This window comes from Aulostomus chinensis, chromosome 11 (genome assembly GCF_037954235.1).
Source record: "Aulostomus chinensis isolate RoL2024-O1b breed Wild chromosome 11, RoL_Achi_v1.0, whole genome shotgun sequence".
Taxonomy (NCBI): domain Eukaryota; kingdom Metazoa; phylum Chordata; class Actinopteri; order Syngnathiformes; family Aulostomidae; genus Aulostomus; species Aulostomus chinensis.
This window is the reverse complement of record NC_141330.1, coordinates 15,385,299-15,402,892: the sequence shown is the minus strand read 5'-3', so window position 1 is coordinate 15,402,892 and position 17,594 is coordinate 15,385,299. Positions and strand designations below refer to the sequence as shown.

General features: G+C 41.9%; 1 protein-coding gene and 1 long non-coding RNA gene across 3 annotated transcripts in view; one reads left to right on the top strand and one right to left on the bottom strand.

Annotated features, from left to right (window-relative positions):
- The window catches only part of mtbp (MDM2 binding protein), a 29,000-nt gene extending 21,157 nt beyond the window's left edge, over positions 1-7,843 (top strand). Inside the window, exons 15-23 of the mRNA XM_086217301.1 lie at positions 2,756-2,849; positions 2,976-3,134; positions 4,351-4,446; positions 4,538-4,801; positions 4,957-5,105; positions 5,462-5,574; positions 7,011-7,124; positions 7,269-7,334; positions 7,423-7,843. Coding sequence (XP_086073427.1) covers positions 2,756-2,849; positions 2,976-3,134; positions 4,351-4,446; positions 4,538-4,801; positions 4,957-5,105; positions 5,462-5,574; positions 7,011-7,124; positions 7,269-7,334; positions 7,423-7,461 — 1,094 coding nt within the window. The 3' untranslated portion in view covers positions 7,462-7,843. The remainder of the gene's footprint in view (positions 1-2,755; positions 2,850-2,975; positions 3,135-4,350; positions 4,447-4,537; positions 4,802-4,956; positions 5,106-5,461; positions 5,575-7,010; positions 7,125-7,268; positions 7,335-7,422) is intronic.
- LOC147253588 (uncharacterized) lies at positions 2,114-17,397 on the bottom strand. Of its 2 annotated transcripts, none has more exons than XR_015118414.1 (3): positions 17,313-17,397; positions 4,940-5,081; positions 2,114-2,823 (listed from the first exon to the last, which is right to left on the bottom strand). It is a non-coding gene; the product is annotated as an uncharacterized LOC147253588 (long non-coding RNA). The 2 variants fall into 2 exon arrangements; XR_015118413.1 differs by lacking the exon at positions 17,313-17,397 and adding an exon at positions 10,537-10,742.
- Between the last annotated feature and the right edge of the window lie 197 nt (positions 17,398-17,594).

Sequence of the window (17,594 nt, the reverse complement as noted above, 5' to 3'; positions counted from 1 at the left end):
ATAGACGGTACTCACTTGAGGTTTGACTTGATGTTAAGAATGGCATGGGAGGTGTAACTCACACAGGGGAAGGATGACAATTTTGGGACATGCCATCAATAGTGTGCATTTTCAGTCAGGGGGTGCTTTGGCTTTTCAGCATGAGACACCCTCATCAAAGGTGGCCAGTTACAGAGTGATCAAACCTGAGCTGGGGTCCCAGGCCCAATCATGAGTTTAGCCTAGATGTTTAAATTGCACATCCCCAGGGACTATGCAAGACAGGGGGATGCTCTTACTTAAGTCAAGCCTTGCTCTGACCTCATACCTTGGTGTGTGTGTGTGTGTGTGTGTGTGTGTGTGTGTGTGTGTGTGTGTGTGTGTGTGTGTGTGTGTGTGTGTGTGTGTGTGTGTGTGTGTGTGTGTGCGTGCGTGTGTGTGTATATGTACAAATGTATATGTGTGTGTATATATATGTATGTATGTACAAATATATATGTGTATATATGTATGTACAAATATATATGTGTATATATGTATGTACAAATATATATGTGTATATATGTATGTACAAATATATATGTGTATATATGTATGTACAAATATATATATGTATGTACAAATATATGTGTGTATATATATGTATGTACAAATATATGTGTGTATATATGTATGTACAAATATATATGTGTATATATGTACAAATATCTATATATTTATGTGTGTATGTATATATGTATATGTGTGTATATATGTATGTATATATGTGTGTATATGTATGTATATATGTATGTGTGTGTATATATATACGTGTGTATATATATACGTGTGTGTATATACGTGTGCATATATATACACATATATGTGTATGTATGGATTTGTGTATATATGTTTATATGTATATATACGTATATATGTGTGTATGTATATACACGCGCGCGCGTGCGTGCACATATATATATATATATGTGTGTATTTATATATGGGTATATGTGTTTATGTAGGTATGTGTATACGCGTGTATGTGTGTGAAGCAAAACACCAGGATAAGTGTTGACTTCCTCTACTACTACTACTACTACTACTACTACTACTACTACTACTACTAAATAGGGTCAACAATATCCCAGAAACATTGTATAACAAGGAAACTACTGCAGGTTTCCATATCCTAACCCTATAGAGTCTAGCAGTGCTTCCAAGTTCTCTTCATGCACATTCACAGTTAATGGAGCTAACAACATGCCCAAAAAATGTTAAGCAGTATAACAAGTCCCCGCCTGCAGCTCCAGTTCAATGTGTACAGGAAGTTCAACGCTGCTATTAAGAATCTAGCCGTGGGGCTCGAAGACCTGCACCTTAAGCAGATTTCACATCTTAAATGCTGTGATTGTGTTTTTCAGTAATTTTTGGAGACTGAATATTTTCCATCAGCCTGTTCCTTGAATAATTACCTTTGCTGCTCAGTGTTTTCACAGGAGGAGCAAATATTACACAAGAAACAACAAAACTGCAAATGGTCATCAGTGTTTTATTTATTTTGACTTTTGTTTATTTATGTATTTCATGTTCTCTTCCATCTGTTAATTATTTCCCTGGCCCACACCTCACACTCAGTTCAAGGAGAGATGAGCTTCAGCAATCCACCAGGAATGTGTTGAGCTTTTGTTGGGCTGCCTTCCTTAAAGGTGTGAATGACTTCGTGTGGGCGGTCAAACTCGCTCACAACCTCGGGCCATGAATCACCATATTCTCCTCAATGAGCCTGTTGTAGTTGTTTTTTTCTGCACTCCTCCAGCGTCTAACCTCTCTGACCAAACACAAGAACATACAGAGTCTCTGAGTTCTTCACTGCTGAGATTGACTCTATTTAAAGTACTGTCGGACACGAGTTCAGCATTTGGGTCATTGTGATTATCAATACGCGTCACTTCTGTTTTCAACACAAGACTTACTGCTTGTGAAATTCTAAGATAATAAATTCACAGGGTCTCATATCAAGAAAATGATGTGGGGGGGGGGGGGGGTTTGCTGAGGCCAGTTCATAAAATCACAGCAAAAAAGTTGATCATTTGATTATAAAATATCATCTCATGCAGCTTTAACTGATTTTCTCGCCCTTTTATTGAGCTAGGACTGATAATCATGACCTGTAGCTTCAGAGCCAAGGACTTTCACAATCTAGAACATCATCAGAAGCAGATCAGTTAACCATAACAGCGGTGTTGGACATCTTTTTTCAGCTTCACATGTTTCGGTGTGAGTAGTGTGGCTGACAGTGCTGGTCAACAACCTTCACAGGACTAATAACTGGCGGGGGGCAGCTGCTAAGTGCTGCATGCTCACACTTGACCCCTTTCTGCTCAACAGTGAAGCAATAAAATGTTAGAGCAAAATCCATCGTGACATTTAAAACATACCAGGAAATGATAGCGATCCGGCTTAAACCACGTGTAACTGTGGGAGTCAACTGAAACCTGAAACACACAACTAATAAGACTCGTGTTTTCTCAGAAATGAAAATTCTGTATGTGGGGGGGTGGGGGGGGTGGGGGCAGGCAATGTCCTTAAGTGTCCATCAACCAGCAACGAAGTCAGGCGAGATTGGTTTCACGTTGTTAAGCTGTTAGTCGTTTCTTTCAATCACTGAAGTGCAGGCGAAATGAAAAAAGTTTCATGCCAGCTGAACACAAACTGGAAGATGTTTGTTGCTTGAAGTGAATGTTCAAATGAAGCAGAGAGGGAAAAGGTACGCCTTGATATTTTCTTCTAATAGCTTTTCAGAACATTTGCCACCAGCAGTCTCTTTGGCCCGAGAGGAGCGTCCTTCACAACATAGAGAACCTACAGAAGCGCAGACAGAAGAGGAGGTAAATCACTTGAATATACCTGACTTTTAAGTGCATTTTCCCCGACGTGGTGAAGCATCTTTGTTCAAACATATATAGCGAGTCTGGAATCAACGCCACATTAATCCACAGTTTATTTGCTGTTAGATTTGGCCTGTTAGGTCCGGGTTCCAGTGACAGCCTGCTGGGTCCTAAAGACAGTCAAAATGGCGCCGCAGCTTTACTAGACGCCAAAGAACTTCTGAAACACTTCACGCCTGATGGCATGCCTACCGCCGAGCTACAACCTCTGGCTCTCAATAGAGGGTAGGTTCATCCACCTGCAGCTCATTTCACTTTCAGGTTTTTTTTAGTTTGAAGTGTGAAGCTATCACAGGACGTTTGTCACACCCAACAATCTCCCCATTTGGCTCAGCCTGTTCCCAAATGGACTGAGGTAAGTGCAGTGGGTTGAAAATAATGCTTTAGCTACAGAGAAGTGCAACATGGAGTTCTGCCCCACAACAGAGAGGGAGACGCTGCAGCATGACAATTCATTACATTAAGACATTAGAAAATACTGATAAAAGAGCCGGATGTTGTAATTCAGTCAATATCAAGCATCATTACTTTAAAAATTCTCATCCTTACCAGCCAGTGAATCTATATGCAAACTATTGAAATAGAAAAAAAGCTACTCAGGCTACGATGGCAATGGGCTGCTGTTGTTTTCCATGTCAGTGTGATTTTCTGCTTGTTTACGAATGTTGGCTCAGACCAGCGTGAACACCAACTGGACCTCATGAAAAATGAGCAGCACCGATTCTGACCCAAGGCAAACAGACTGCAGGTGGGGAAGGCCCCTCTGGAACTTATGGTACATGTACATGTTCACTGTGCCGAAAGAGTCAATGGTAACACTTCACAATAAGGGCACAGTGATAATATTTAGATCATAGTTCATTAGTTTTATATAAAAGTGCTGAATAACAGTCATAATTAACCATCTATCAGTGCTCTTTGGGACCATTGTTTCCAAGTGGGGAAGACAAACCTCCTCCTGTTTTATTATCCCTAACCATTCAAATGAACACCTAAACACACAAACTGTTAACTAATGGTTTATGAAGCATTAACGAGTCGTTATTATCATAAACCATTTCTGTGTTAACTTAGAGGCAGAAGCAACTACATGAGCGTTGATGAGGGCGCCACTCGCAGAGAAGAAGGTTGACATGTACCCAGATGAATGAGTTAATGCAGGAAGAACTTGGTCTGTTTCCATGTTTAAAATGAACACACACACACACGCTGAACCGTATTTATGTGATTCTAAGCTGGCAAACACTTGATGAGCCCATAAGTGTTTTATGAGGATCATTAGCCTTCCATTTGCCAGCGCTCTCTCCAGGAAAATCAGAATAGCAGAATAGAAAGGTTTTCATTCGTGCTAAGAACAATTCCGTTATATTTTACTTTACAAACTATTAAGTCCTTCGTCCTCTCTCTCTTTACCCCTCCCCCACCACCTGTGTCTGTCCAGTACAAATGTGTTTCAGGTATCACCAGACTTGTCTCCTAGGAGGGTCAGTCAGATGTCCTTCAGCAAGGCCTCTGCGTCCCATTACCACGGCATAGAGTAGGTCTACAAACGGCATTATCATCCATTTTATTATTCTTATAACAATTTTTTATTAATGTTGCCCTCATTGTTTTGTCTTTTGCTCAAGGTTCTGTCTGGACAACCAGCGGTCCTTGGACCGGGACCAGGCCTTTGTGCGGCTCCAATCCCGTCTGATTCGCTACGAGACCCACACCACTTGCTCCAAGGAACCCTGTGCCCTCCCCTTTGCTCTCAGCCCCGCCCCCTCTCCTGCCGTGATGTCAGAACCAGGAAGTGTGCCTGATGGAGAGACTCTGCTGAATGCTGATGTAGCTCGACTCAAGCGCAGGTCCTGGGACACAGACATCATCGGAGGGTATCCTCGCAAGAGGTACGATGATGATGATGACAAGGATGTCCAGAGTCCGAAAAAACTCTGAATGATGATCAACTGGATACAGTGGCTTTACTTGTGTTTTTTAACAAAATGTTTGAATGAGTTTTTGTGCGGGTGGCGTGATATTTTTACCTGTTTGAACGATCCAGGCTGGTGAAGTCTGAGAGCAGCGACTCCCTCTGCTCTCAGAGCAGCGGCAGCAGTGGGACACATCCTGTCTGCAGGTCTCTACGGCAACAGCCCAGCAGATCTCAGTCCACCTCCTCTTCATCTTCTGCCGCAAAACACACACGCTCAGGTTAATCTAAACAGCCGAACCTAATCTCTGCTCTGTTGGAACTAGATTAGACTGTACACAGAAACCTATCAATCAATACGACGACCACAGAACAGTGCCGGATGTTTACATTAATGTTACTGCAAAGTCTGCATCTAAAAAAAAAACCCATCATAGGTATAATTTTCCTTCTGCATAAATGAGAACAAATACATGCCAAGATGCTCTGCCAAGAGTTGATGTTAGGAAGTGCTGCAAATTACATGCGTGTTATTACTTGACAAAGCAGTTGGAATGAAACAGACTGACAGTAGCAGTAATATGGAATTAACGCTGCCATAATCTTAATGATTTATGACACTGAAATGACTCTACAGGTTTGGTGAATCTCTCCTCCACTGAGAAACCCCAAACGGTAGAACAGAAGACGGATCGCACACGAACAGATGATAAACCTGTCAAGGAGTCGCGCTCACAAAAACACAACAGGGTGAGTGTGTCTCTGTGTTGGATTTGTCACTCAATCATTCTTGTCATTATTTAAAAAACTATTAAGTTATTTATTGGTGAATACGTTCTTGTTACCCAGTAGTCTGCTCCGTTTCTCTTTTGAAAATCTTTTATTACTCTTAAATTGTGATCAAATACAAATAACCAGAGTATTATGGCATGATGTTTTTTTTTTTCCCTTCTGAGGAATCTGGATGAAAGACGAGATGCATGTTCAAGTGTGTGTACATATTTATTCATATTCTGTTTTGCCCTCTATCACTATCATCAAAAACGATTTAGACAATTTAGCTGGCGCGGCACAAGTACAGTGTCCATGACGTAGAGGCAGTTTACGCTGATGTAAATACTGCAGTCAGTGGCTGGATGTGGTACACGTTTGCAAAATAATGAAGAGAAAATAACACATTTTTTTTGTTTCTTTCTATTGAATTTAACATTTTTGGATTTTAGTCTCTCTCATCAAAGTTGCCATTCTGGCCCTGTTATGAATCTAGTAACTGTAAGTGCACAACACGTAGAAGTTAGATGACTGTGTCAGGAGCAATTCATTAGAAAATAATCGAGGCGCTTTATTAGTGGACAGGCGACCGTGAAGGTCATTCACAATAACATTTCAATGTTAACGAAGTTTCTCTGAGAACGTGAGAATAAAAATACGAGTGAATAAACCATATTTAGACAGACCTGCACAACAAAACACTCACGGCCCTTTCCGTGGCAAACATGTTGTGATAGAAGCAGCTACACTGTTCTGTCACATAAACACAAACGAGATGTACTTTTTTTCCTGCAGTTCTCAGAAAGACATTCATGGACAAGTTACACACTGACACTAATACCTGAACAGCCCTGCCTCCTTCCCGCGTTCTTCTCGCAGTTTGCATCCCGACCTTGACTTGTTTTGCTTTGCGATTGTTATGCAAACAGCCTTATCAACCAAACCTGAGTATAGTGAAGGAACAGTTGGCACTATTCAAAAATAATGATAGCCATTTATTCAGGACAGAGATTAAAAGCAGCTTTTCCACTCCTCGTGAGACTGAACGGCACCAGTGATTCCTCACAATAATTTATGGCGTTTCCTCACAACCGTCGCTGCGACAAGATCAAAGGCAGATCTGTTTATTTCACTTTCAACTCTTACCAGTGTAGTAGTAGTGTGTGTTTGCACCGTAGAGCCAGGGTTGGGAATGTAAAGACACCTCTGTGCAAGCACATATACACACTCACACACACATACACACATAACCCCCCACCTCTGAAGTCAAGACTTTTTGACATTCCTCCCTTTGAAGAAGGAAAACACACTAAAATTGTTTTTTTTTTTTTGTGAAGCGGGTTGAGGGGATGAACAGAACTAGTTGTAACATTTTAGGGTTGTGCCAATACAAATGTGTGTCTTTTGTGTCACAGATGCTGCAGGAGGTGGTAGCTAAAACACTGAAGCACCACGGGATCACCAGTGAGCATCGATGCTTTGAGGCCTGCCGCGAAAGACTGTTTGATATCTCCAAATTCTATCTCAAGGTTTCCTGCCCACACAACCAATACTGTCCTTTTTTGAACTCATATGGCCTCTTCATTTTCACCATATTGTTATGAACACTCCCGCTTGTCTTGTTTCTTGACTCTGGTCTAAATGCTCCAAATGCTGTTCTTCCTTGGTTCTAGGATCTGAAGACATCTCGAGGTCTGCATGACGAGATGAAGAAGGCAGCCAGCAGCAACGCTAAACAGGTGACGCCGCCAAACATCAACTTGATTTATTTACGTACTAAAAGCAGACCCCCCCTAAATTAGCTGAATATACATCTTGTGATGGCAGGTCATCGACTGGGTGCTGGAGAAGAACTCCAAGAATTGAAGACATCCTGTGAAATAATCAGACACTAATAACTGCAGATCAAATGTTGAGGAGTGAAACAGATTTCTGCTGTAAAAAGTGAATCTTGTGTCACTTTTCAAAACATTAATTTGTTTTAGCTTCGCACATCTGGTTTCAAATTGTTTAATTAAGCTTATTTTTAACTGATTTCTTGTCCACTGTAATTTATTTAGATTTGTTTCTTGCTAAGTACATCACATAGTGGCATGTATTTTTACCTCTTTTAGCACTAAATCATTTCTTTGTAGTCGTAAGAAGTAATGTTTAATCCCTCTGCTTTAAATCACATTTTATGACCTTATTAATGTACATATTTTATATGTTTCATATTTTACTATTTGTGGCAGAATAAAATGTTTTTGATCTTCTCTGCAGTGTAGTGGTGTGAATACAGCATGAGCATCTTGCTGTGAGTGAACAAGTGTGTGTACGTGTGTGTGTGTGTGTGTGTGTGTGCATGTGTGTTGTCTCTGAGAAATGTGTTACATAATTATTATGACTGCTAAAAGTTCAGTTTGCATGGCTCAGCTGCTTTTCAGTGAAATGAAGCCACCAGCAGTGCATCACATTCTACTGACAGTCCAGTCGCTCCTGTTAGCCTCAGTGAGGAACTCCTCATACAACAGGTGGACTTCACTGTATTTTTGTGGTAAACGTAAATCTAAGTCAACATTAAACAATCTGCTTTTTGTGAAGAGAAACTCATCACTAGTGGAACCTTACCACTTTGCCTACTGGTCATGGTGGACGCTGTAGCCACAGCTCACCACTCTGCTCTGTCCCACCTGGAGCAGCAGGGATGCACGGCTGCTGTTTGTGTACTCAGTGTTCAAGACCATCCTCTCCAACCGAACGGTGACCAAACTGACAGGACTGAGAATATCCCACTCCATCTGCCTTTGGATCAGGGACTTTCTGTCAGCTTGTTCCCTGAGGGGTAGGGGTCTGCCCCCGCATCTCCTCAGCCCTTAGCTTCAGCACTGGCACTCCTCAGGGCTGTGTGCTCAGCCCACTATTCTACACCCATGTCTGCATCCCTGCATGCTCCAGCAACCGCATCATCACTTTTGCTGATGATACTGCTGTGGTGGGGCTCATCCCTCCGGGGTGGGGGTCTGCATCAGCTGTCAGTGTGATGTAGAGAAAACAACCTGGTCCTGAACACCACCAAGACAAAGGAGATGATTATAGACTAGTGGAGGAAAACAACAGACATTCAGCCTCTGTTCATGAGCTGGGAGTGTGTGGAGAGGGTCTCTGACTCTTAAATTCCTGGGCGCACACGTAGAGTAGGATCTGACCTGGAGCGTCAACACCGCTGCTGTCATCAACAAGGTACGACAGAGACTCAGGAATAATACACAGGAATTACCGCCTCGTGTGTGTGGTTTTCCAGCTGCTCAGCTGTGGATAGGAAGATTCTCTAGTGGCTCGTCACTATGGACCAAAGATTATGGACTGTCTTCTTCCCTCCCTTGAAGATCTGCACGGTTCGCGCTGCCTCGAAAGCACTGAATATTCTCTGTTACAGCGATAACAGGAAGTGAACGTTTCATGTTCTTCATGTCTCAGATGAATACAATTTTGAACCATTGACCAAGATATGAAAGCATGACCACTGCGAAAAAGGGTGTCTAAAGACAAGATAAAACTGAGGAAAAACCTACTCAAAACAGGTGAAATTATCTGTACATGCAGCAAATTAATTTCACTTGGCAAGATTTCTTGAGTTAAGATTTAATCTAGAAATAAGACTATAGTGTAAAATTGAACACATTATTAACTCTTAAGATAAATGATCTAACACCTAATTTTTGTATTTATTTTTTTTTAATCTTGGTAGGTAAGAACCAAACAATTTGCGTTGAAGGCATCCATTCAGTTTTGGCAGAGGCTGCCCACCTGTACACAGTCACGGTCTGGAGAGGATGGGGATCAAACAGTACAAGAAAACATTCCAAGACCACATAGCTTTACTGTTGCCATGTTGAACAGATCTGCAGTAATGGGGTCTTCTTGGGCTACATGGTGCATGTAGAATATAGAAAACATCAATGGAATATAAAGAGCTGATGGCTGACTGACAGCAGACAGGCACAAGAGGAAAAGGATTTTCAAAATGAAGCAGGAGCAGACCACTAACAGTGAGGAAAACAAAACTCAATGAGTTATCACAATGTTCAGAATTAAAGAGACTATGTGGTGAAATGATGCCTCTACGGTGTATCAATGCCGCCGCCATGTTTCCTCAGTCATATGACAGCGGACGTACAGAGGTGAAGCAGTAGCCAGCTATGTTTATTAAGTTAATTCTAAATATAATTTTAAAGGAATCAAGGCCGATTGCAGCACCCCCAACAGTCCCCTTTCTCTTTCAAAATGTCCCGACGGAATAAGCAGCCTGACCGTTTGAAAACCTGCACAAACTTCCACATCTGTTGTGAAGTTTAAAGCAGATTTTGTGGTTGTACACTGTGGGGTCAAATTGGGTTTGTCATTCTCGTCTGTAGACTGTGATGGTGAGCTACGGCCGCTCGGTATTTACCTCAATAAATTTACCTGAAAACAGCAAAGAGGTTCAATTCTTAGTCTTCCTGCTGGTGGTCAATACAGGAAAGATCCACTCTGAAAAGTGAGTGTAGCGTCTTTACGCATGCAGACGTCTGGTGTAGGGAAGATGGTCAGTGTCACAATTTGGTCTCCTGGATGTTTTTCCATATTGGAGACACTAGGATGTAAACAACTGGAAGGAATACACACCGGATGATGATTTGAAGTGGATTTTGTGATGCCTACAACCACAAAAATGTTCAGAAAATCATTTGGAAGCTGCTAAAATTCACAGCGAAGGATCTATTCAGCTTGAAAGGAAGCGAAACCCCTCAACTCCATCTTGGAGAACAGGAGTACTTCTGTTGTAGGCAAGGAAATGAAATCCCAAAATTTTATTCAGCCGATAAAGCAAGAAATGGCAGCTTAATATAAGTATGCATTAATTTGCATATCCATGCATTCTATGACATGATAAAATTCCTTTGTTAATATTTCACCTACCAGACGAAAAACACACGGAGCAAAGCTGAATGCTGCCAAGATTTGTACCCTGGAAATCCTGGTAAAGTTTCGCCAACCACAAACCTCTCTTTTCCTCCGATGGTCTTTTGCTCTTCTGATTTGTAAAAACTTGTGGGAATTTGAAATACTTTGAGAGGTTGTTTTTCCCAGTGTGACTGACTACTGAGTTACTATAATCAGGAACACTCGTGCTGACCTCTGGACTGATGACGTAAAAATCTCTATGAAAGGGGGGAAGTTGGATAAGGAAAAGAAGAGGAAAATAGGGAAACGCAGTCATATATCAAAATGTGTTCACAGCATCAGAACAAATCGATTTTTCGGCTGAGAGGGATAACAGCCCAGAATGGATCCATGTTGTAAATCTTCTGTCACCCGTAAGATTTATGCTGGAATCCCAGACAACATGAAGCTGGGACTTTTTTTTTTATCTTCCTGCTTGGAAAAAAGTACACTGGATCATCACTCAAACTCACAGTTCCTACTCGGAAATCCCGAATTCTCAAAGAATCAGTTTTCTGACATTAAATGTGGCACCCACAAAGAAACATGTTATATCACTTTCAGGTATATTTGCCTCTGTTATATTCAAACAAAGGTTGAGATCATATAGGAACCCATTCTGCCCGAACGCTGATGTCAAACAGTGAGACGTCAGTAAGCAACATCTCAAAGTTTCTGCCTTTCTCAGCGTGACGGTCATTTGGCAAAATGTTGAAATGAAAAAGTGAAAACACTGAAAAATACACAATAGTTCCTCCCTGGAATGATTAGAACTTATACCTAAAATGTTGTTGTTCCTCTTCTTTTAGAGGAAAATGGGCGAGAAGGCTACCATCGTTATAATTCAAACAATGTATCGAAGAGCAACCAATGGAGGAATAGAAGTGTTTTATCCATTTATGCAGGTTGTATGACAGTAAACTTCAAAGTGGAATGATACAGCGACATGTTTCATCTCATACATGTTCAGAAATGACCAGACCACCTGAGACTGGAGAAGAGGAGACAAGGACTGGTCAGAGGGTGACGGAATTACCTGCTCCTGCCATACCGATGTTTGCCTGCATGCATGGAAAAACAACTTTTTCGTAAAGATGATGGCTACTGTTTACCTCAGAGACGGGAAAGAGCTGCAAGTCAAAGGAAATGACTGTCCCAGGAGATACTGGCTGCTGCGTTTGCTCCATTTAATAGAACTTTAATCTTTAATTAGCACGGTATAGACTATAGGAGGCCACTGAGACAGCCAGTGTGTGTGTGTGTGTGTGTGTGAGGGGGGCAGCTCTCATTTCAGAGGTAAAAACTGTAATGCGATTTATACACACACACAAACACATGCACACAATGAATGCTAAACAAGCTACCAGCTGCATCTCAACTGAGATGCTACCAGCAGCAAAATGACTAATGTGAACTGGTTTGATATTTCAGAAAATGTCTTTATTGGCTAATTGTGAAGCTAAATACAAAGCTAAAACCAGGAGGTGTTTGCTTGGAGTTTCCACAAAATCAGTCCTATGAATTCAACCAGCATTGCATTAAAAAGAAAAGCACATGGAAACTATTGACAAAAACCCCCCAATAAACTCTAAATCCATTGTATCCTCCAGTGTTTGTTTTGGTGCGGCGACTGCTGTGCATCATTGTCACTTTGTGTCTCAGAGTTTTTTGTCGTAATTCCTCCCTCTTGTCATGAGCATATCCCTTATACATACATTTGACTATAATTCTGATCACAACAGAGTTAAGTGGAGCAAAACACATCCCCAGAGAATGCTTAAATCCCAGGATTTGATATTTAACCTGGGTGCTGTCTCTGCCTCTCAGTGGGACGGTATTGTGGGACAAACACAAAGATCTACACTGTAGCTGATATCAGATAATCTTGTTTCCTTGTAATGACAACAAAGATTCCTGTGGTGCTCAAACTTACCACTACTTCTCTTTGTTATATTGTTTGGTGGCAGCGTGTCGTACTTGTGAAATCACGAGTAACAACAAAAAAGAAGAGTACCAGGAAAACATGACACCGCATGTTGTCAAATGTCACAAATGCTGCACACTGTCAAGATGTACCAGCACATCATCAGCTGCATGTCTTCAGTTTATTTTGATAAATCTTCCTCTGTGTTTGTGTCTTGTAGGTGTATTGTGCTGCAGCCCGCTGGGAGTCAGAGTCAGATCCTCTGCTCAGGAAAACATTGACGCTCGCAGCAAAATTATGAAGTCTGAGGATGTCATTGTTTTATATTCATATTGATGATCTCAGGAGCAGCATGAAGTACAAATTGATGAAAAGGTCATTCAATTGACATTTGGGTCCTCGTCCCGTCTCGTGGCTTCATGACTGGATGAACTGGACCCTCAAAATGGGCAGGGCAGGAATTTAGTGTACCACACAGAGAACTGATGACCAACGACAGGCAGGAGGACAGACAGAACAGGCGGGAAAATCCAACACACATGGGATGTTTAGCAGATGTGTGACACATGAGGATGAGCTGTCACAATAAAACAGGAACTCTTGTGTTTAAATAAAAGACAGGAGTCTGTCTGTTTCCAGTTTGGTCTCCAGCTTCCTATGTAGTTTCACACACAATCCCATAGATTAGTTGTAATCTCATGGATATTGCTATGTTTATACATGTTTATACACTGGGAATTACATGGGTTCCCCATTCCACAATCCCATCTGTTTCACACGTAATCCTATTCTCAGCTCAAGTGCCTTTTTATGCAAGGGAATGCATAGCAAACACACACACACACACACACATTTATTACACATCAACAGGTTGACAGGATAGACGGGGACACAACTGTGTGTGTGTGTGTGTGTGTGTGTGTGTGTGTGTGTGTGTGTGTGTGTGTGTGTGTGTGTGTGTGTGCGCGTGCGATATAAAGAGTGAGAGAGGGAGGAAGGGATGGAGAGATGGGGTGCACTCAGGGGTACTGCAGGGACTTGGCAATGCCATCCAGAAGCATTCCTTTGTCTCAATCACACACACACACACACACACACACACACACACACACATATACACACACACACACCTCTTTTATCATCATGTTCCCAGAGTCTGCTACTTTGAAATACAGGAGGCGACACGGTGTCTCTGCTCCACTGGCAGACAGTGAAAGGCTACTAGGTTGTGTACAGTCAGTGGGAATACTCAGTTACAGGCCACGTGAAATACTGGACAGACATTAACTTTATGTTTTTGTTGTGTGTGGGGGCTTGAAGTGCGGTGGTGAATAAGGGTGAGGGTCACAAACCTGCCTCAGCTATTGTCTTCCTAACATTGTGTTTCCTTGTGTGTGTGCGTGTGTATGTGTGCTGTTGAGAGGGTTCCACACATACCCTTCTTGTCTGTTAACAGATAATAACAGAGACAGATTGGGGAGATGACCCAGTTCCCTCTCTTTCTCCCTCCCTCTCTCCCACACACACACACACACACACACACACACACACACACTCACTCCCTCCCAGTCTTAAACCTGAGATATTTCACACAATGATTCCAGCAACAAGGACAGTCCTGTATTTTTCTCTAATAACGTACTGTCTAGACTTGAAATTGGGATATTTGCTGCAAGACATCTGGTGTTTTAAATCGCCCTGTACGGCGTGCAACATTTTTAACAAGTATTTGACGAGATCATAATATAACATACATGATAACGGACTGACAAGACTGAAAGAACTCGAGGGACCTCATTCCACGGCTAGCTGCAGCGCTAATGAGACCATTTCTTCATCTCAACATTGGGATCCAGTGTTTCTCACCACCATCAAGGCCCTGCGTTGGTTAATCTGTTAAACAGCATCACACAAAATCTTCCTGGCTGCTTTTCACCAAACACGGTGGCGGGTGTAGCATGAGCCAAGGAAGACTCCAGTACATTCTGGAACAGATCTGTTTGACATGCTGGAAGAACAGCTTGTTTTTTTTGTTTTTTTTACATTGGGTTTGGATGCACTTTACCGAGCCCCCTCCTGTCTCCGTCATGGCATTACATTAAAAGAGTGTATAGCCCTGTGAAAATAGCGACTTTAGCTCGCTAAAGCTTTAGCTATATGGAGTATATAGGCACGTATCCCTATTTTTCCTCTCACAGACTCAGTGCGTCTACGTTTAGCTGGTCATCAGAAATCGTGGCTGGTCAGAACTGATTATCTGCACCTTTGAGTTACCTTGAATTAACATCACGGCCATCTGATCACACCTGAATCCCCTAAAATACTTGAGCTGTGTTTGTTACATCTTGCGAAAGTTCTTTATTCGGTGACATTCCTTGATAAAATACCACACAATCCTACTTTTCCCTTCCGAGGACAATACGCTTGACAATGAGGTACGTGCAGGACTTCATCGGCAGGCTGTTAAACTGTCACATGGATTGGCTTTGCTCAATAAGTCAGACACGGAGCTTCTAGTATTCTCCTGTGAAACTCTTGATGTGTCGTTTTCAGACTTTATACTCGCTGCGGTTGCTCGTCATCTTGACAGATTTGCTCCTCAGAGATCTCGGCTAGAGTGACTGTCAACCTTCTTAGTTCTCTCAGAAACATAATTCATCAATTGAGTGTCCTCTTTTGACACTTCCAGTTCCACACCATCATGCTCTAGTGTCAGAAGAATTTGAAGTGAATTTTTTCAACCGATTGTTCATCTTTACTGTAAACGCTCTCCCTCGGCTCCATAGCATAGGTGCATCTTTTCTCACTAAGAGTCCAATATCTGCATTTAGAGGACGCGGCTGGATTCATCCATGTGGGTTCAAATCTTGCTGAACAGGAATGTCTTGGACCCTGGTGTGTCCACGTGGGCTTGAACATCAAGTTCATCAGTACAAATATTTTCTATTTGAGTCAAAATCTTACTCTGGAAGGATCGAGCCTGGCTTTGATTCCCTCAACGTACGGAGCAGGATTTGTCCTTGCTGTCTCACCAATCTCTCTGAGCAGGACGTGGCTCATTTATTTCATGACGATATACGTCTCATTACAGCGTGGCAGATCCAAGAGTGCGCGAGGCACTTCAATCACACACATCAGCTTTTCCCCATGCCAGCAGAAGCTGTACGTGACTACAATCACGCCTTGTATCCAGGTCACTTACACGTGAGTAAAACCTATAATGAGACATTTTTGATGTATGTACCAGAGAAGTCTTTTCTTGCAAAGCCAAGTCAAGTCTCAAGTCTCTTGTTCCTTTCCCCTGTTTTCCTCAAATGTGGTTGTTCTGCCATTTCCAATGTTTTTAAGTCATTAGAAGTCAGGCCAGAACATCAGACTATGAAAATATGCATAATCAAAGGCTACAATCTGAAATAAATTAACTAACGGCATGAACGTCCTCTTTCAAACAAGCTAAACGTCGTTGACCCACAAGAGAAAAGTCTGAAGAGGAAAGATGATCAGCATAAGAGACAAACAGAGAAGAAAGGAGCAACCGTACATTTATCTTAGAGGCTCCAATCACGCAGCATCGTGTTGCTGTGGATCGTGTTAATCAACACACGCAGTCACTTAGAAGATCATCAGCCACATCAGTCTCTTGTGCTGTGGCCAGGCTCAAAGAAAGGGGCTCCATGAAATCCAAGGCACAACAAAATAAATGTTTTCCAAGAGAAACCATAGGGATACAAATCTAAAGTCCCACCGCTGTTTAGTCTCACAGCCACGCTCCAGGGCTGAGTCACGTCCATTGATAAATCAGTCTTAATTTCTGTTGCTGATTTAAAGTTGAACTAAAGACCAAAAGAAGACGTTGCATATCTATTAGATGAGATGGGTACATTAGAGAAGGGCACTGGACCAAAACAAGGCCAAAAAAGACTCTTGGACTCTTTGTTCTTTCATTTGATGTGCAGTTGTTCTGGATGTGATGCATGGATCAGAAGATACATTCAATAAAAGTGTGGGAAGTGTGACAAGATGCCCTGGTGCCATATTATATTCAGTGCGTGTGTTGCTTTGATTTGATTTTACATGTGCAAATCTACTTTTCACAACCGTAGAGCAGAAAAATTTGAACACATTCATTATGAATGTTGTATAAAGTGGAAAGAAGTCTGCGTTCGCCTGAAAAACCTGGAAAACCGAAGTGGCTTCAGGAGGCACATACAGGGATTGTTTTGTGTGCTTGTGTGTGTGTTTGGGTTTTAAAATTCAGTCACTGCACTTTCGTCTTCATCGGTGTTTCTAGGTTCTCTCTAGCTATAAATATGAGAGGATGATAAAAATATTAATAGCCATTTTTATTTGTATTGCAATTCTCCAATATCAACACCTGAACAATGATATGCGACTTGTGGACCCAGAGAACACAACCCAACTCAATAACTGTGTTCTGATTTGAGGGACAATAAACTCTGAAGAAATGTATGCGCGTACCCCCCCCCCCCTTCAAATTATATCTACAACTACACACTCACATGCAAACCTACAAACACAGAGATGCAACCCAAAGCAGTGAGGACCTGCCGAAGATGTGGAATGCATCGAGAGACTACGGATGAGTTATTCGTTCACTCAAACTCACACGCACACAAACAAACAAACAATAACGCTTGGCGGGATGTATTTTCATGTCACGAGAGTGAAAGTGTGCACTGTGCACGCATCATTACCAAACACGCATGCAGCCACACACTCTCTCTCTCTCACACATACACACACACGCACACTAATTGATGTTGTTCTGCCCCAGGACTTCATAAATGAATAACTGATTGTCTCTTACTTGATTTCCATTAAAATGAGTTGACTGTTGGGGCATGTTTGTGTGGTCCAGGCTTAAGATGATAAAAATCCACTTGTGTGTTGAGTTGTCATTCTTGAAACTGACGCATTTTTTCTCTCTAAAAAAAAAAAAAAAAAAAAAAAAAAGTTCACGGAAACAAAAAAAACTAAACTCGACAGCTGAACACTTGTCGTCTGTCAACCCTGCTTTCTGTTTGTTTGGGAGTCAAAGTCGACCTAAAAAGAGTTCAGTGCACTTGGAGTTCATACGTTGCAACGTTTG